Source organism: Anopheles gambiae, chromosome 2 (assembly GCF_943734735.2).
Source record: "Anopheles gambiae chromosome 2, idAnoGambNW_F1_1, whole genome shotgun sequence".
NCBI classification, from domain to species: Eukaryota; Metazoa; Arthropoda; class Insecta; order Diptera; family Culicidae; genus Anopheles; species Anopheles gambiae.
The window spans coordinates 8,726,508-8,742,383 of NC_064601.1; the positions used below are offsets into that span (position 1 = coordinate 8,726,508).

General features: G+C 45.2%; 3 protein-coding genes across 3 annotated transcripts; all 3 read left to right on the forward strand.

Annotated features, from left to right (window-relative positions):
- The first annotated feature begins 1,560 nt into the window (after window positions 1–1,560).
- LOC11175979 (serine protease gd) lies at window positions 1,561–4,160 on the forward strand. Its single transcript, XM_061647922.1, has 3 exons — window positions 1,561–2,512; window positions 2,630–3,129; window positions 3,211–4,160. Exons 1-3 carry the CDS (start codon window positions 2,237–2,239, stop codon window positions 4,004–4,006), a joined length of 1,572 nt encoding a protein of 523 aa, XP_061503906.1. The 5' UTR covers window positions 1,561–2,236; the 3' UTR covers window positions 4,007–4,160.
- Window positions 4,161–6,914: 2,754 nt separating this feature from the next.
- On the forward strand, window positions 6,915–8,862 carry LOC133391772 (uncharacterized). Its single transcript, XM_061647931.1, has 2 exons — window positions 6,915–7,410; window positions 8,364–8,862. Exons 1-2 carry the CDS (start codon window positions 7,135–7,137, stop codon window positions 8,583–8,585), a joined length of 498 nt encoding a protein of 165 aa, XP_061503915.1. The 5' UTR covers window positions 6,915–7,134; the 3' UTR covers window positions 8,586–8,862.
- Window positions 8,863–11,185: 2,323 nt separating this feature from the next.
- LOC1281466 (serine protease gd) lies at window positions 11,186–15,628 on the forward strand. The gene is made up of 3 exons (XM_321381.6): window positions 11,186–12,286; window positions 13,800–14,251; window positions 14,331–15,628. Exons 1-3 carry the CDS (start codon window positions 11,999–12,001, stop codon window positions 15,124–15,126), a joined length of 1,536 nt encoding a protein of 511 aa, XP_321381.6. The 5' UTR covers window positions 11,186–11,998; the 3' UTR covers window positions 15,127–15,628.
- Window positions 15,629–15,876: the final 248 nt, after the last annotated feature.

Consider the following 15,876-nt stretch of genomic DNA (forward strand, 5'->3'; position numbering starts at 1 on the left):
TCTTAAGTGGGGAGACCGTGGCACAGGAATGTCATAAGATAAGAGAGTGTGAATTGTGCGATGTGAGAGGAGAATAGGGACGAACACGATCATTCGCTCGAAGAGAGGCGAAAAGGTAGGGAAACGATAAGCAGTGTTAGTTAAATGGTTGCCTTTTGGCTTTTTTGGGTCTGGATTTTAAGCTGCTCTGTATTATTCTTGTTTTAAGTACTCATGGTACTCTTAAATGTTGTATGGACCGAGTCCATCGTAAACAGTACTGCTAGGCATTTGTTTATTCCCTACGCATCGTTTGAAAACCACAGAGCATCTAATTGGGCTATGAAACGGTACAGTATCGGACATTAAGATAGGACCCTTTTTTTCAATGCACCGTGCACTTGTTTTGCCACGTTACTTGTGTTTGTGTGTGTGTATGTGTGTGTGTGTGTGTGTATGTGTGTGTGTGTGTGTGTGTGTGTGTGTGTGTGTGTGTGTGTGTGTGTGTGTGTGTGTGTGTGTGTGTGTGTGTGTGTGTGTGTGTGTGTGTGTGTGTGTGTGTGTGTGTGTGTGTGTGCATGTGTATGTGTGTGTGTGTGCATGTGTGTGTGTGTGTAGTAGTAGAAAGAGAGTGTGCTTTTTAATGTGTATTTGCAAGTGCGCGGGTTTGTGTCTGAAAAACATAGCTTGCCATGATGTCATATTGCGTTGAAATTATTCTTATTATGTGTGTTATCATGTGAAACATTGTGCGTTTACACTTGGATAAAAACTAAAGTTTACATCGACAGCAGCGCTTGTTCCTCGGACGAAAACGCAGGTGTGCTGTTTCATGAATGTGAATGCGACACCGGTGCGAAATGGACACGCGCACAATAGCAATGAACTCGGCATTCCCTCACAGGTGTTTCTCCAGTGCACGCCATTGAAAGGCCTTCGTGCATCTCTGCGTTGCACGTTGTGTGCGAATGGTAAACTTTGTGCGTGCATTGAGCTGGCGCGCAGTTATTCTTTTCCATGGGCGTTTTGTTTCATGAGCGCGGCAGTATTCTTTTCTCGATTTTGAAGGGAAGACGCTTACTCGCGTACTCGTTGATAGTTTTTATCCATGCGATGTTTTCGCTGCTCCAAAACGATGTAATTCATCGCGTATAGAAGTAGAACGCAGGCAGAGCACGGGATCAGCTGTGTCCAAGTTTTTAACCAGCGCGTTCTTGAGGGTCCAAGCAAGCAATATTAGTAACAATGGGTCGAGGTAAACGTTATACCGATTATCAGCGCCATATGTAAAAGCGAATGGCTGCTGCTGGCATTAAGCGCAAAAGGATCGAGTTCGTAATGGAACGATCGCGCACTTTTGTGGCAAACGCGCTTCGGACAACCGAAACGTGCTTAGACAACTGAAACGCGCTTGGACAACCGAAACGCGCAAGTCAACCGGACGTCCTCAGAAGACCACGGCGAAAGAAGACCGTAATATTGTTAATATATCGAAAACACACTGATCGCGAGGGCGGTGGTCCTGCTTATCACACCAAAAACCTAACCCAAAACACAAAAAAACTACTTACAAATCTATCCGAAACGACCTACTTGTGAAACAAACACACACATCAATACACATTCAAACATACATCCACACACACACACACACATGCACACACACATACACACAAACACACACACACACACACACATACACACACACACACACACACACACACACACACACACACAAACACAAACACATACAAACCACACATAAACTTGGCCCAACGGGTGCACGGTGCGTTAAAAAACCAATGCCCTATCTTTCTGTCCGATACTGTATAATACCCCTCCACGACTATGTTACCCAATTCGCGTTAGGAAACGGCCGGGGATTTTGTCGTATCCCGAACGAGTGGTATTGTTTTTCACAAATTCACCAACATTTTAATGTTTCGAAAAGAGCCTGTTCGCTAACTCAAATTGCATAACTCTTATTTTTGGGGGGAGGCGCATCTTACCGGCTGCAAGCTGAACCATGTCAGTTGTTTGGCAGACGTTAAGTGTGATCGGACACGGAAAGTTTGGATGAGAGACTTCATCTAGACGATTGTTTCAAGTACGGGAAAAGTGTGAAAATGTCTTGATCTTGTGCTATGAGTGATTTATAAACGTGAAAGTTTAGGATCAAAGGATCTTTCTCGCGCTTTCGAGTAATAAATATCAGTGTAGTTTATTTTCCGAACTCGCATAATTCTAATATACCAAAATGTTTGCGGTGCACATTAACGTGAGTCGTCGTTGGACAGTACGATCCTCACCACCGTCTAGCTTGGTGCTGCGGACGTACGCCTTCTTACTGCTGCTTGGCTCGCTAGTGTACACCCCAGTCGAGGGTCAGCGGTCACCGTGTCCAGATGTGTTTTCGTACTGGGTGGAAGAGGGCACTAATCAGCCGTTTGGCTATGTGAAATTGGAAGGTCTGCGCGCCAATCAGGCGATTACGCTACAGGTAGATCTGATGATCGCTGCCACCGTATCTCAGGTAAGTCTCTGACTATCAGAAGGAATTATGTATATATAATGTCACCCATTTCAAGGGTTAGTTTACATGAGCTTATTTAACGTAAATGTTCAATATATTTCTTATTTAATATTTCAGAACAACATTGGATCGATCACGTTGTATAAATCCAGCACCGAAACTGTCCGCGACATCCAAAACAACAGACCGGCGTGGTATCGCGTAAACTTCCCATTCAGAAACATCAAACCGAGCGTGCTGGCAATTCGCGTCAATGGTCACACAATCTGTGCCGGTCAGAAAGTGACCGGCCAGATTGTAACCACCATCAACCTGCAGCACACACTATATCCGTCGACGCAAAGCCTGGTAAGCACGAACGACGGGACCAACGTGAATGTGATACAATACCAGCCCCCACAAACACCTGTGTATCAGACATTATATGATATCGCGCCGATACAAAGACTCCAGACAACAGAAAACCCGCCCGTCGTGATACAATTGACGACCACACAAGCACCTGTTACGCGGCCAGTGCAACAGCAGGATGTTAAGCCGGTCAAACGGCAACGGAAAAAAATAGAATATGTAAAAAGTACTGAAGACGAGTCATTGGAACAAGAGTCAGAGAGTCTGTAAGTAACGATAAGCCTTATTTAGCTCCAGAATAGCTCATTCCTTCTATACATTTTGTTTGTTTTCTCTCCAACTTTAAGTGATTGCGGTCTGCCGGACAAGGGATTCAGTCATTACTCGATCAACGGAATACATGCGCACAAAGGCATGTTCCCATGGGCGGCACCGATATTCCACACCGGCAGCTCGTCGAAACCGAGGTACATATGCGGCAGTACGATTCTTACCGAGCGGCACCTAATAACGGCCGCCCACTGCGTCTACAATTCGGATGGCATCAAACAAAATGTTAGCGACCTAACAGTCGTTCCAGGGATGCACAACATCGACAACTTCTTCGAAGCCGATCTACAGGAGCGCGGTGTGAAGAAAATCTTCGTACACAATGATTACTTCTTCGAGCATGGGATGCTAGTCGATGCCGATATCGCCGTGTTGCTGCTCGATGATCCGATCACGTACAATAAGCTTGTACGGCCGATCTGTATGTGGTCCGATAGCGACAACCTGGAAAAGATCGTCGGCGATGAAGGTTTCGTGTCGGGCTGGGGCGTCACCGAGGATGGAAAAGCAAAGATTCCGAGCTACGTTATGGCCACGGTTGTCGATCGGCAGACTTGCAATCGCAATCTGGATCGGCTATTTGCCGCCAAAGCACGGATATTTTGCGCGGACGGACATGGTTCGGTGCCGTGCACAGGCGATTCGGGCAGTGGGTTCGTAATAAAGCGTGGCCCGAGGTACTACATTCGTGGAATTGTATCGTTTGGACAGTTTGATCCCAAGACACTCACATGTGCAACCGATAAGTACGTGGTGTACACGGATATTGCCCCGTTCCGGTACTGGCTGACGAGAGTGATGAAGTCTCAATAGATCAGAAATGTGTCCTTCTTGCCAATTTTACCCGCTTTGCAACAGTCCGCACACACTAAATTGGCATTAACATCATCAAAAAGGGATACATTCATCATAATACTATTGCTATTACAAATGTAATAAGATTGATATTAAAATTTTGGTGCAAAAACAATAATTTTCGTTGTGAGGTTGTGTTTAAAAAGTAAATTTGCATTAAAATAATCTTCTACCCAGCTACAAATTCGTTACGCTTTTTGATGTAACTAGTTAATTTGGCCCGGTTACAGAGTTTCACAACAGAACCTAAAACGTGTATACTGACTGTAGGACTCGTTTAAATGTTTTCATCCAAACATGTAGATAAGCAATTCTGCTCTCTTTTGATGTCTTTTTACTGATACTTTTTATGACCGTGTTGCTATTTTGGCACAGGTTTCCAATTCTTCCTTCCCGGTTTATAACCCTTCCATATTTTTGACTTAGTTACAAATGTTAGTATTTCCATTACATTAGCAATCGTGGTCAACTTTCTTTTTCAGTATGTTTGACTATCGGCTGGACTCGTGGTGCAGTCGTCAACCCGTTCGACTTAACAACATGCCTATCATGGGTTTAAGTTCCAGTATGACTGCCTATTTACCTGCTATGGGTTATCAAAAAGTCACTAAAAACCAAGCCCCAGTGTGACACAGGCAGGCCTCGGCCAACAACGGTTGTTGTGGCAAAGAAGAAGATGTTTGACTACTTCTTCTTCTTCTTTTGGCTCAACAACCGTTGCCGGTCAAGGCCTGCCTGTACCACTTTGTGGGCTTGGCTTTCAGTGACTAATTGATTTCCCCCCATAGCAGGATAGTTAGTCCTACGTATGGCGGCACGGTCTATTTAGGGATTGAACCCAGGACGGGCATGTTGTTAAGTCGTACGAGTTGACGACTGTAATACGAGACCGGCCTACTACTATATCATGCTACCGGTTTGACTACTATATCATACTATTAAATGTCATGACATATGGGTCCGAGACTTTCTTCCTCAGGGCTCACTGGCACGGCTTATTATTGATCAGTGCCCCATCTTCTGCAAGACTATTTGTGTACCAAGCAGCCATGGGTATCCAGGAGTGCTAAATGCTGATAGAAACAATTAAACTAACTTCATTCAACTGTGTTGCTTCATCATGTGCGCATTTTTAAAAAACCATGACCCAGGAATGTCCTTATTCCTTGTATATTATTGTCCCATTACTTTTCCCAATAGGAGTTGCAGTTCATTTCGGTTTTACAGTGCAGTTCAGATTGTAATGTCACTGCTGAACCATACGATTATTTTTCCCGCAAGATATACTCACCGACAAACCGACGTGACACTGGCGTTACAAAAGTGTCCCACACGAAAGTACTGTCATTTACCAGTGAGGCGAACACTTCTGTCAAAGTAAGCTCTGTTCACTGCTGCTTCGATGTAAACAACTTTTCTAAATACAAATGGCGAAGGTAGTGTGAGGCAAGATTTTGTGAGAATAATTCGACAAAACACACAGGAAAATCATTTTATAAGTTTTCAAATCAATGCAAAAGATGTGAGAAGTACATAAAACAATACGCATTGGAATTTGCGAAGAAAAACAAAAAGAGGGTTTAGCAGTTTCTTCTCTGTGCCAGTGTAGTAAGCGAATCATTATAGAGATGGCGCTAGTGTTTAACGTATTTTCATTTGAAATAAGGAGACAACTTTTGAAGCTCATTTTGTTCGAAGTGTCACGTCGGTTTGTCGGTGATATACTTTCAATGGATGAATAAATACTAAAATTAAATAAATCAATTTTTTTATGTTTAACACAACTCGTACTAAGCCTTATCCACCCATCTGCGTATAAAGGCCCGATTTATGGGAAATATAAACCCGTTATATGCATGTTTTAAAGTTGTTCACTTAGTCCTAGTTATGCAGCACCGATGGTTTCACTATATTGCTTGTACCTAGCATTTTTGGGTTAATGTACAATTAAAATTGTAATTGTTAAACGTTCATAGCGTACGATTTTGCAATCCTTTGAAGCAAGCATTTGACTGCACTTGGATCGAAGCAATTACATGATAGTTCGAAGCAAGTATTTTTATTTAAACGTTTTGAACTACACAAAAAAAACACTACTACGCATGATAAAACGGATGGAGCGAGGTAGAATCTCCACCACAGAATTATTTAGAATCAATGGGAATAATTTGATAATTATTGATACACTTTCAACACGTGTGTAGAAGAAAACAATGATGTCTTTTGATCTAAATATATCAATTATTCAATCACTCTACCATTGCTTGTTGCCTCGGAGAATGGAAACACCGCAAAGAAATAAAAATCATCCAAGCACCCATAGTTGGTTAGCAAAACCGTTCTATAGTGAGTAACTTTTTCGTACAGGAAGATCCTATAGTGAGCAATCGTGTCACCTATGAGCGTAACGTGAGCGTAACGTGAGCGTCACCTCTTACTTCGTTTTGTTTAGGGAGATGGATGGAACACATTGAATATTCAAAAATATATAAATTATATAATATGTACCAATAAAAGCTCCTTTAATTTTCGTTAAGGAGATTCTTTCGCTCGCAGTTATTACAAAAAATCCTTTTAAACCGAACAGTTTACCGCAAAAGTTAACGTTACGCAGATAGCCACATATCCTATTCTTTCGTTCCAACAACCAGTATTCCGGGCTCCTAAACCTGAATACCTTAACACATGCGTTTAGCGACTAATAATGGCAGAGGTAGGATTGTAAACTGGCGCTTTTCAACTTTGTATATGAGAGGGGAGACAGTCCTAAAAAATCTCTCCTAAAAAATGTGTTTTCCTTCTACCAGGCGTGATTGCTACACGTGGCGATCGAGCATACACACACACACACACATCAAAGTTCTTTATAGCGTATTTATTCCAGCACGGACTGGTGAAACATTTTAGTTCTTTGGCAGACGTTAGGAGCGATCGTACACGGTAGGAAGGCGTGCCTGCAGGGATTCAAAAGAACAAAATCGTACATCAAATAGTGTGATAGTTTATCAGTTTTGTGCATTTTGAGAACCTTGATCACTACTATTGTCATACTTTCTTCTTCAATCTTCGAGAACAAATACACTAAAATGTTGAACGGACGGACGAACGGCAACCTCCGTTGTGCGGTGCGATCCCTTCCACCTCTCTCTCTGTTCCTGCGGTCGTGTGCCTGCTTACTGCTGCTTGGTCTGCTAACGTACAACTCGGTAGAGGGTCAGCGGTCACCGTGTCCTGACGTGTTTTCGTACTGGATGGATAATAATACCAAACAGCCCTTTGGCTATGTGAAATTACAAGGTCTACGCGCCAATCAGGCGATCACACTCCAGATAGATATGAGGATCGCTGCCATCGTGCGAAAGGTAAGCCTCCAGCTTCAAGAGCCATCAAACATGAAATTTAAACCCCCAAAACTGGTGGTCCACGAACCACTTGCAATCGTGGACCCAATGTGACGTGTAAATAGCATAAAAAGTGTTTATGGAAAAGCCTTTTTTTAAATATTAATGAATTATATCAAATTCAATAAATAAATTAAATAAGCTAACTCATTTAAAAAAGATAATTCTGACTTAAAGGAAGCCACTAAAATAAAATATTTAACCACTCAAACAATCGCTTATCACTTTTGGTATAATCTAACTGATTTTGGACTACTAACAACAACTAACATCTAGCTCTCGATAGGAAATCGCAATCTAATCACTAAACTAAAACTCACTTTTGTCCTCGCACTGAAAACAACGGAGCAACTAGAATATTCAAACAGCGGCATTTTCCCTGTTGCCCATTATTACGAAACACATTGAATATTCAAAAATACACATCTTTTTTTTTCTTCAAAAAAGTTAAACAAACCGGTTTCACAACTTGAGCGAAACATCACACAACATTGGAGGTTGTTTCTTTATCTGCTGTAGCCTTGACTAGGCACAGCAGATTTTCGCAGAGTTGAACGGATCGTGGGGGTTTCCGAATTAAGGGTTTCAACTTAAACTCGACCAGTTCGTTACCAAGTGTTTAATTGGAGCCCTAGGCCCGTAACTATATAGCTATTAATTTGCAAACTCTAGTTTCAAATGGTGTAACGATGGGCGATGTGAATCAATAGCCAATGACCAATAGAAATTTGAGAATCAGTTTGCATCTCCTTTTCCTCAACGTTTGATCCTTGTCTTACTACTATTTACCATAACCCGAGTAGATAGACAAACTTGTTTTTTATTTCTCATAGGTTTCCACTGTCCATATTTTCAATTGTAAACGCTTAGAAATTGGCTTCAAAACATAACCAACTTTTAATACTTTCTTTTAGAGCAACGTCGGATCGATCTCGTTGTACAAATCCACCAGCCAAACTGTTCGCGACATCAAGAAAAACAAACCGGCTTGGTATCGCGTGAACTTCCCGTACAAAAATATCCTCCCGAGCGTAGTGGCCATTCGCGTCAATGGACGAACGATCTGCGCTGGCCGTAGAGCCAGCAACACCGAAAGCTCCATTAGCCTGCAGCACACGATCTATCCGTCGGTCTAGTTGTCCCCTAGCAGTAGAAGTAATCCCCTGTGTTTGGGACAATCCAACAGCAACCATAAACGACAGTGGCCAGGCATGTGATCAAGATGCCACATAATCCGATTCCAATAAATGTATGTTCAACCCCGATCGCCGATGCCCGGTGATCGAATTGTTAGTACAACTATGCATCGTAACAAAAAATAAAGTCAAACGATTTGCTTGCTCTAACAAGCGAAAGAATGAAAACTGTTCTCAGTTCTAATAAATGTTTCATCCGACCGAATTCATCGATTTAGATTATACGCATTTTTTTTTTTTTTTTGGAAATGGTTCCTTGTTCGACCGAAGACTTAAAAGTTTGAATGAGAACGGGTGAGCATCCCACTGACCAGGTTCCTAAAGCCTCCAACATCAACACAACGCCTCTCATCCAGCCTCAACCGCTTGAATGCTTTGAAACAATCAAACAGACTTGCGTGTCTTGTCTAATGTTGTTGCTGATTATTGTTACAAGAAACTAAATGTACTGAGTTTGGAATTTGAGCTAGCAGTTTGAACCTAACAGCTTGCAAGGAACAATGTTGTCCACAACAACCTGTTGGGCCATTTCCTGTGAGACTTAAAAAAAAATCATTTAAAACTACTGTCTGTACCCGAGTTACGCGGATTCGAAGATACGCGGTTTTCTAAATTTGACAGATCAAACTTCAAATCAATATAATTTACTTCAAGAAGTGTTCAATACAGTATACATTGCCTTTTTGTTAATGAATTTAATCCACTTAAAAGCCAAAATTATCAGAATGTTTGGCACGAATCGTATGAAATGAGTGAAAAAAGTGTAAAGTACTAAATTAAAGAAAAATTATAGAGTTATCAAATGTATTTTGGCCGAAAACCGCGATATTCGACTTACGCTGATATTCGAGTTACTCGGATTCCTCGGGAACGCACAAACCACGTAACTCGGGAGCAGACTGTATACGAATTGTTGAAGACAAATCTTCACAAAGGAATATCAAAATAAAAAAAGATTGCGTTTAGATAGAGTATGTTTTGGCAGAGTTCTACGAGTAGAACTAGTGCTGCCCAAACGGGCTGCTATTGTAATTTGAACCACTGTATTCTTGGGTTTTCCCTGACTTTTGGTTCTCAATTCCTCCAGACATTAGATAGGAGAACACGCAAATTCTTGCGCTACAGTTTCCTCCTCAAAGCTCTCGTTGAGGTTGGACTAGGACTAGGGCAATGCTCGGAGATGATAAAAATGGATCTAGAAACAGTCTTTGAATCGTTTAGAAGATTATAGAAACTGGTCATTGTATTCAGTTCCAAATTGGTTGAAGTTTGACTTTTCTCAAAACCGGATTTTGAACTGGATGTTCGCATCTAATCAGATATGCAAATAAGACGAGTTTCTTTATTTTGAATAGCATTTATAGCAAAACGATGTTAGAGGTGGGACCAGAAAAACGATTCTACGGTATTTCGTGAGTTAATTTTGAAAAAAAAAAAATCATAATAATTGACGCGCATATGAGCTACGATCGCGTACGCTTCCATCGATGGAGTATGCGATCTTTCGGATGCATAACGAGCACGAGATGCGTCTAGCAAAAATTCCATACCACTAACAGTGTGCCACATAGTACGAGGGTATGTGTATGTGAGAGAGAATTGAAATGCGATTGAAAATCTCACGAATCTAAATAGATTGGCGCGGTTCGCACTGATACTATCGCTCTCGCGGGCAGCTACGTTAATAGTGCATACGATCACAAGCTGCATTATTGAGGATGTGATGTGCACCGCGTGGATGCACTTCACAATATATGTAATCTCACGAACAATTCCACCCCGTGTGTCTCGTATGCAGCATTGTACAGGTATAATCGATGATGCTGGAACAAATGTGTCTACGAGAAGGTTTCAACTGCGTTCTTGAAGGAATTTGTAGGCACGATGCAACAGGTGCCAATGCACTTTTTGCTGGAGTGAGTGTTCAGGTATGCTTTTCATTGCACCCAAACAAACCACAAGCATCAGTGAAGAGGGCTAACCGGGGCTCTTTAAAAAGGGCACAAACACACCCCTTTTCTCTTGCAAACGGAAGCCAATCAAAACAAAACAGAAAAAAAGGTGCAGGTGCTGGAATTCCCCACCCAAGGTAGTGTTCATTAATGAATTCAGCTCGCCAGACTCCGCGCACCAGGACAATCTTAGGGACAGTGGAAACAGCGTCCGAGCGCCCGAGAGCATCACTACCCGCGGTGTCCTCTGCGACCACTGCTGCTGTACGCCCCGCAAGCCAGCGCACGGGGCGAAAGAAAGACAGCGACACTCTCCAGAAGGGCCAGACCCATACGGCGGGTAATTCCCCAAACGGCGCGTCACTCACAAGATGCCGACCCGCACACACAGGCGCACAAGGCAAGCGATTGGCCCCTTGAAAGGCCGGGTACACATTACAGGGATGGTGAAAAATACGGGCGAGATGAAACCGCGGGTGTGTATACCGGGACCTGCGACAGGGACAAACACACACACATGCACTACGCGATCGATGAAAAACCGACCGCCGAGCGCTAACCGGTAGTAGGCTACGGTGGTGTTAGTAGCGAACAATAAACCGGTGGCGCTTGATGGCACTCGAAATCCCAGCCCACAACCGCACACCCTCTACTCTACCCTGTGCGTCCCTACAGCGCGTCGACCTGGCCGACCAATACCACCAGCAGGGCGCACGGTGAGACACACTCGCTGCTCTACCCGCGGTGCCCAGTGTCAGTGTGTAACAACAGCTTCGACCGAACGGTTCGTCGTCGTATCGTGCCGCGTGATTCGCCAAGCCGCGACCTCGCATTATCAGCGTACAAAGAACGATCGTGTGTGTGAGGATCACGTCACTAGGAGGCGCTCTCTCGCTCTATCTGTCTTTATCTCTCCGGCGGCTGGTGAGAGAACCGATAAGCAGAAGATCGCGCAGGGAATCGGCAGAGTAGTAATCCGAACCGGAGTGCCCAAACCGGAGTATGTGGTTTAGCGTTTAGCGTGTACAGCGTTCATCTCTAACCCGTTTGCTCACGCACCGAATGTTGTGTTAGAACGTACCACCAATTCTATCGACGGTGCGGGGTAAAACCTGTCACAGTGGCTTAGTTCCTTAGTGTGACCGGACACGGAAAGGTGTGCATGACGCTTAGTTGAACGATTCGTTTGACAGCGTTTAGTTTTGTTTGAAGAGTTTTTGTGCAGCTAAGGGGCAATTATGAGCGGGCAGTAGAGTTTGGGTGTGCAGTTCCTTTCCTCAAGCAGTTTGTAGCAGTGGCACCGTCCAGCTGTCTCCTCTCACGGGCCCGCCGTTCGTGACACGCGCGTGTAGTGCACACAAACCGTACTCTCTCCACCAGCAGCAAATACACCATCACATCATGTTGACGACGGTGCGAATGAACGCAAAGCTACGCTGGATGGCGCGATGCTCGCCCCCGTTCAGCCTGCTGCTGCGGACGTGCGCCTGCCTGCTGCTGCTGCTGGGCCCGCTAGCGCACAGCCCGGTCGAGGGTCAGTATCTGCGGTCGCCGTGCCCGGACGTGTTCTCGTACCGGCTCGATCCCGGCACCAACCAGGTGTTTGGCTACGTCGAGCTGCAGGGTCTGCGCATCGGTCAGCTGGTCAAGCTGAACGTGGACCTGTCGATCGCTATCGCCGTACCGCAGGTAAGTGTCCGAGTCCGGCACGACAAAAAAAACCAGTAATGATACCCTCCCGTTACGATCCCAACCAACCATCGTCGACGGTAGTAAAGGTCGTTCGATTTTGCCGGTACAGTGTCGTAGGAGTCTCAGAACTGGTACTTGACATGATCTGCAGACGATATTGGGGGGAGCGTCATTTAGGTGTAATGTGACATTTAAATTAAGCATACTTTAAAACAACAGCCCAATAGTTGACGTGATCACTGATAGGAACGAATGGACATGTGGAATGGTAGACTATTTGCACAACAACTTAACGTTCTACAAATAACTGAAAGCTTGTACAAGATGTGCTAGACGTCAGCCACGATCTTCAATGGAAGGCGGACGTGTAAGATCGCTCCATCGGGGAGATGATGTTAAGGCCACGCTCAAAACAGCGAAGAAGATCTCATCTCAGGTGCTCATCATGGTGTTCGATGATTCGGAAAGCTTGTTCAGTCCACCATCATCCATCGATCCCCACCCGGGGGGAGGGATACTTGGAGACATACTTTATATTCAATTTTCTTCCCAAAAAATGTTACACAAACCGGTTTCCCAACCCACAGAAAAACATCGCCCACACCGAAATGTGGCTTCTTTATCTGCTCTAACCTTGATACTATCCACGCATCCCCCCCTACCCCCCCGCGCACGATCGTAAGATGATGGGAGGAAAAATTAAATTTAGATTTTCGCGCACCGCTGACCGTTTGGCATTTTCTGGTCAAGACCTTCCAGCCAATACAAACCCGTTTGGTGGAACGAATGTCACACGCACGATCGGCCATGTTTTTCTGCATGAAAATCCAGCAACCGTTTAGTCATCTGGGCGGGAGTTTGATTCATACGTTGGCCCCCATTTTTCCCCCTATTGAGTGGTGATTGAAATTCCCTGCCCATAACCCGAGTACCGTGAGTGCTTGCTACGTGCTGGGGGAAAGTTGAGCTATGTTTTAAAATTCCTACCCACTGTACCGGACGATGCGGTGTGTTGTGTATTCTATCAATCATGACTAGCGCTGGTCCAAGACCACCATCTTCCGTCGATAAGGTGGGATTCCCTGCGCGGCGCTCGTTTGCGTTGGCTGGATGGCGAGATGGTGGGGAGGGGGTTGCGGTGTCATCTCGTGTCACAGCACCGGGTAAAACCAAAAATCATGATTTTACGCAGTTTTTTTTTGTTGTGTGCCTGTTGTCAACCTCAAGAGAGAGGGAGAAACCAGTTTTGGAAGGTTCGGTTAGCAAAAGCACCATAGCACACTCTAAAATATGATGATCGTTCCTTCGCAAACCTGTGTTGTCGACACCCGCGTCCGCGTACTAATAACCATAATTCGAGTAGCAAAGGCAGACCCGCCGTTTGTGCTGAAGCTTCCGCTGTCTGTTCCTTCGTGTCGTAAATTAGAAGATCATTGCTTCACCCCGAAACCCAAATGAAACAAATAGATAATTTAAATATTCATCGCATTTGCTCTGCTCTACCTTCCAGAACAACGTCGGATCGATCACGCTGGTGAAGTCGCGGGAGGAAACGTTCCGCGATATCTACAGCAACCAGCCGGCCCAGTATCGCGTAAACTTCCCGTTCAACAATGTCATCCCGAGCGTGCTGGCCATTAGCGTCAACGGGCAGACGATCTGTACCGGGCAAAAGGCGACGGGCAATATCGTGACCACCATCAACCTGGAGCACACACTCTTCACGCAGATGCAACCGCTGGCGAACAGTGGCAACAACATCAATGCGATACAGTTCCAGCCCCAGCAAAATACGGCCGTGCAGGCACCGGTGTACCGGCCGGTGCAGCAACAGCAGCCGGTGGTCCAACCGCAACCGCAACCACGACCAAGGCCAGTGCAAACGCCCAGACCGCAGCCAGTACAAACGCAACGACCGTCGGTAGACTTTAGCTCAACGGAAGCGGGTGGTTCGGCCAGCATGTAAGTAGCAGGATGCTTTCCAACGAGGAACAATTGAATCTAACGCTGTAACTTTCCTTTTCTATCTGACCTTTTGTAGTGGTTGCGGACAACCGGCCGCCGTGTTTAACCGTCTCTCGATCAATGGAATCCGCTCGCCCAAGGGACAGTTCCCGTGGGCGGCACCGATCTTCGACACCGGAGTCCCAGCGAAGCCGAAGTACATATGCGGCAGTACGATCATTGGCGAGCGGCACCTGGTAACGGCCGCTCACTGCATGTACGATTCGATCGGCAACCCGCGCAGTGCGAACGACCTGACAACCGTGCCGGGCATGCACAACATCGACAACTTCTTCGATGCCGATCTGCAGGAGCGCAGTGTGAAGAAAATCTTCATCCACGAGGATTACTACTTCGAGGATTCGATACTGCTCGATACCGACATCGCCGTGATGCTGATCGATCAGCCACTCACGTACAACAATCTCGTGCGGCCGATCTGTCTGTGGCAGGAAAGCGACAACCTGGAGCAGATCGTCGGTCAGAAGGGTTTCGTGTCGGGCTGGGGCGTCACCGAGGACGGCAATGCCAAGTATCCGAGCTACGTTACGGCCACGGTTGTCGATCGGCGAACGTGCACCCGCAACCTAGAGCGGCTGATTGCCGGCAATGCGAGGATATTTTGCGCTGACGGGCATGGTTCGGTGCCGTGCACTGGCGATTCGGGCAGTGGGCTGGTGATCAAGCGTGGCTCGAGGTACTACATTCGTGGTATCGTTTCGGTCGGCCAGTACGATCCGAACACGCTCACCTGCGCCCGCGACAAGTACGTACTGTACACGGATATTGCTCCGTTCCGTTACTGGCTGTCGAGAGTGGTAAAGATGCTTTAGAGTGGACAATGGGTAGATCCACCGTCCTAACATAAAGGGAGGGTGCAACACTGTTGCAACTGTGAACCACTCGCGACGCCCCACGCGGCCACAACACGGAATTGCAGCCACACCTGAAATACTGAAATTATGCTCCATGGAGAGCTTTTAGTCTAGTTGCCAGTGCCTTGAGCAAGCAGAACAAAACGGAACATCACTCTCCCCCCTCCCTTCCTCCCTTCCCTCTCTACAATGTGACTCATGTCTGCAGGTCCCGCTCCCCTGCTCCCCTGCTCAGTGGGCAACCGACACTTAGGTTAGTGACAAACGCAAATGAAGAACGTTTGTTGGTAAGAACATGTCAAGTCAATACTAAGCAAAGAAAATAAATTGCATAGTGCGTAGTAAGGTTGTATTTAATAGACGATGTAAATATAATAAAATGCGTCCGATATGGTTCTGGAACTGTTATTGGAACCGAACACAAGAACACTCAAATAAAACAGTAAACTTCTATAAGAAAGCAGGCGATTAAAGGTAATGTTTTTTTTTCTTTTGTATTGCTTTGACAAGCAACAAAGTCTGAAAATATTGCTCACAGACAGCATATATCCTGCATTTTGATGTAAATAGCTACACCTAATGTACAGCGCGTGTGTAAAACAGTGCGCAAATGTTGATTGACATTGATAATTATTGTATGAACAGAGAGTTTTATTTTTTTATAGAGACTTTGAGCCGGTTGGCATCATTCGCCTCTTTAACAGAGAG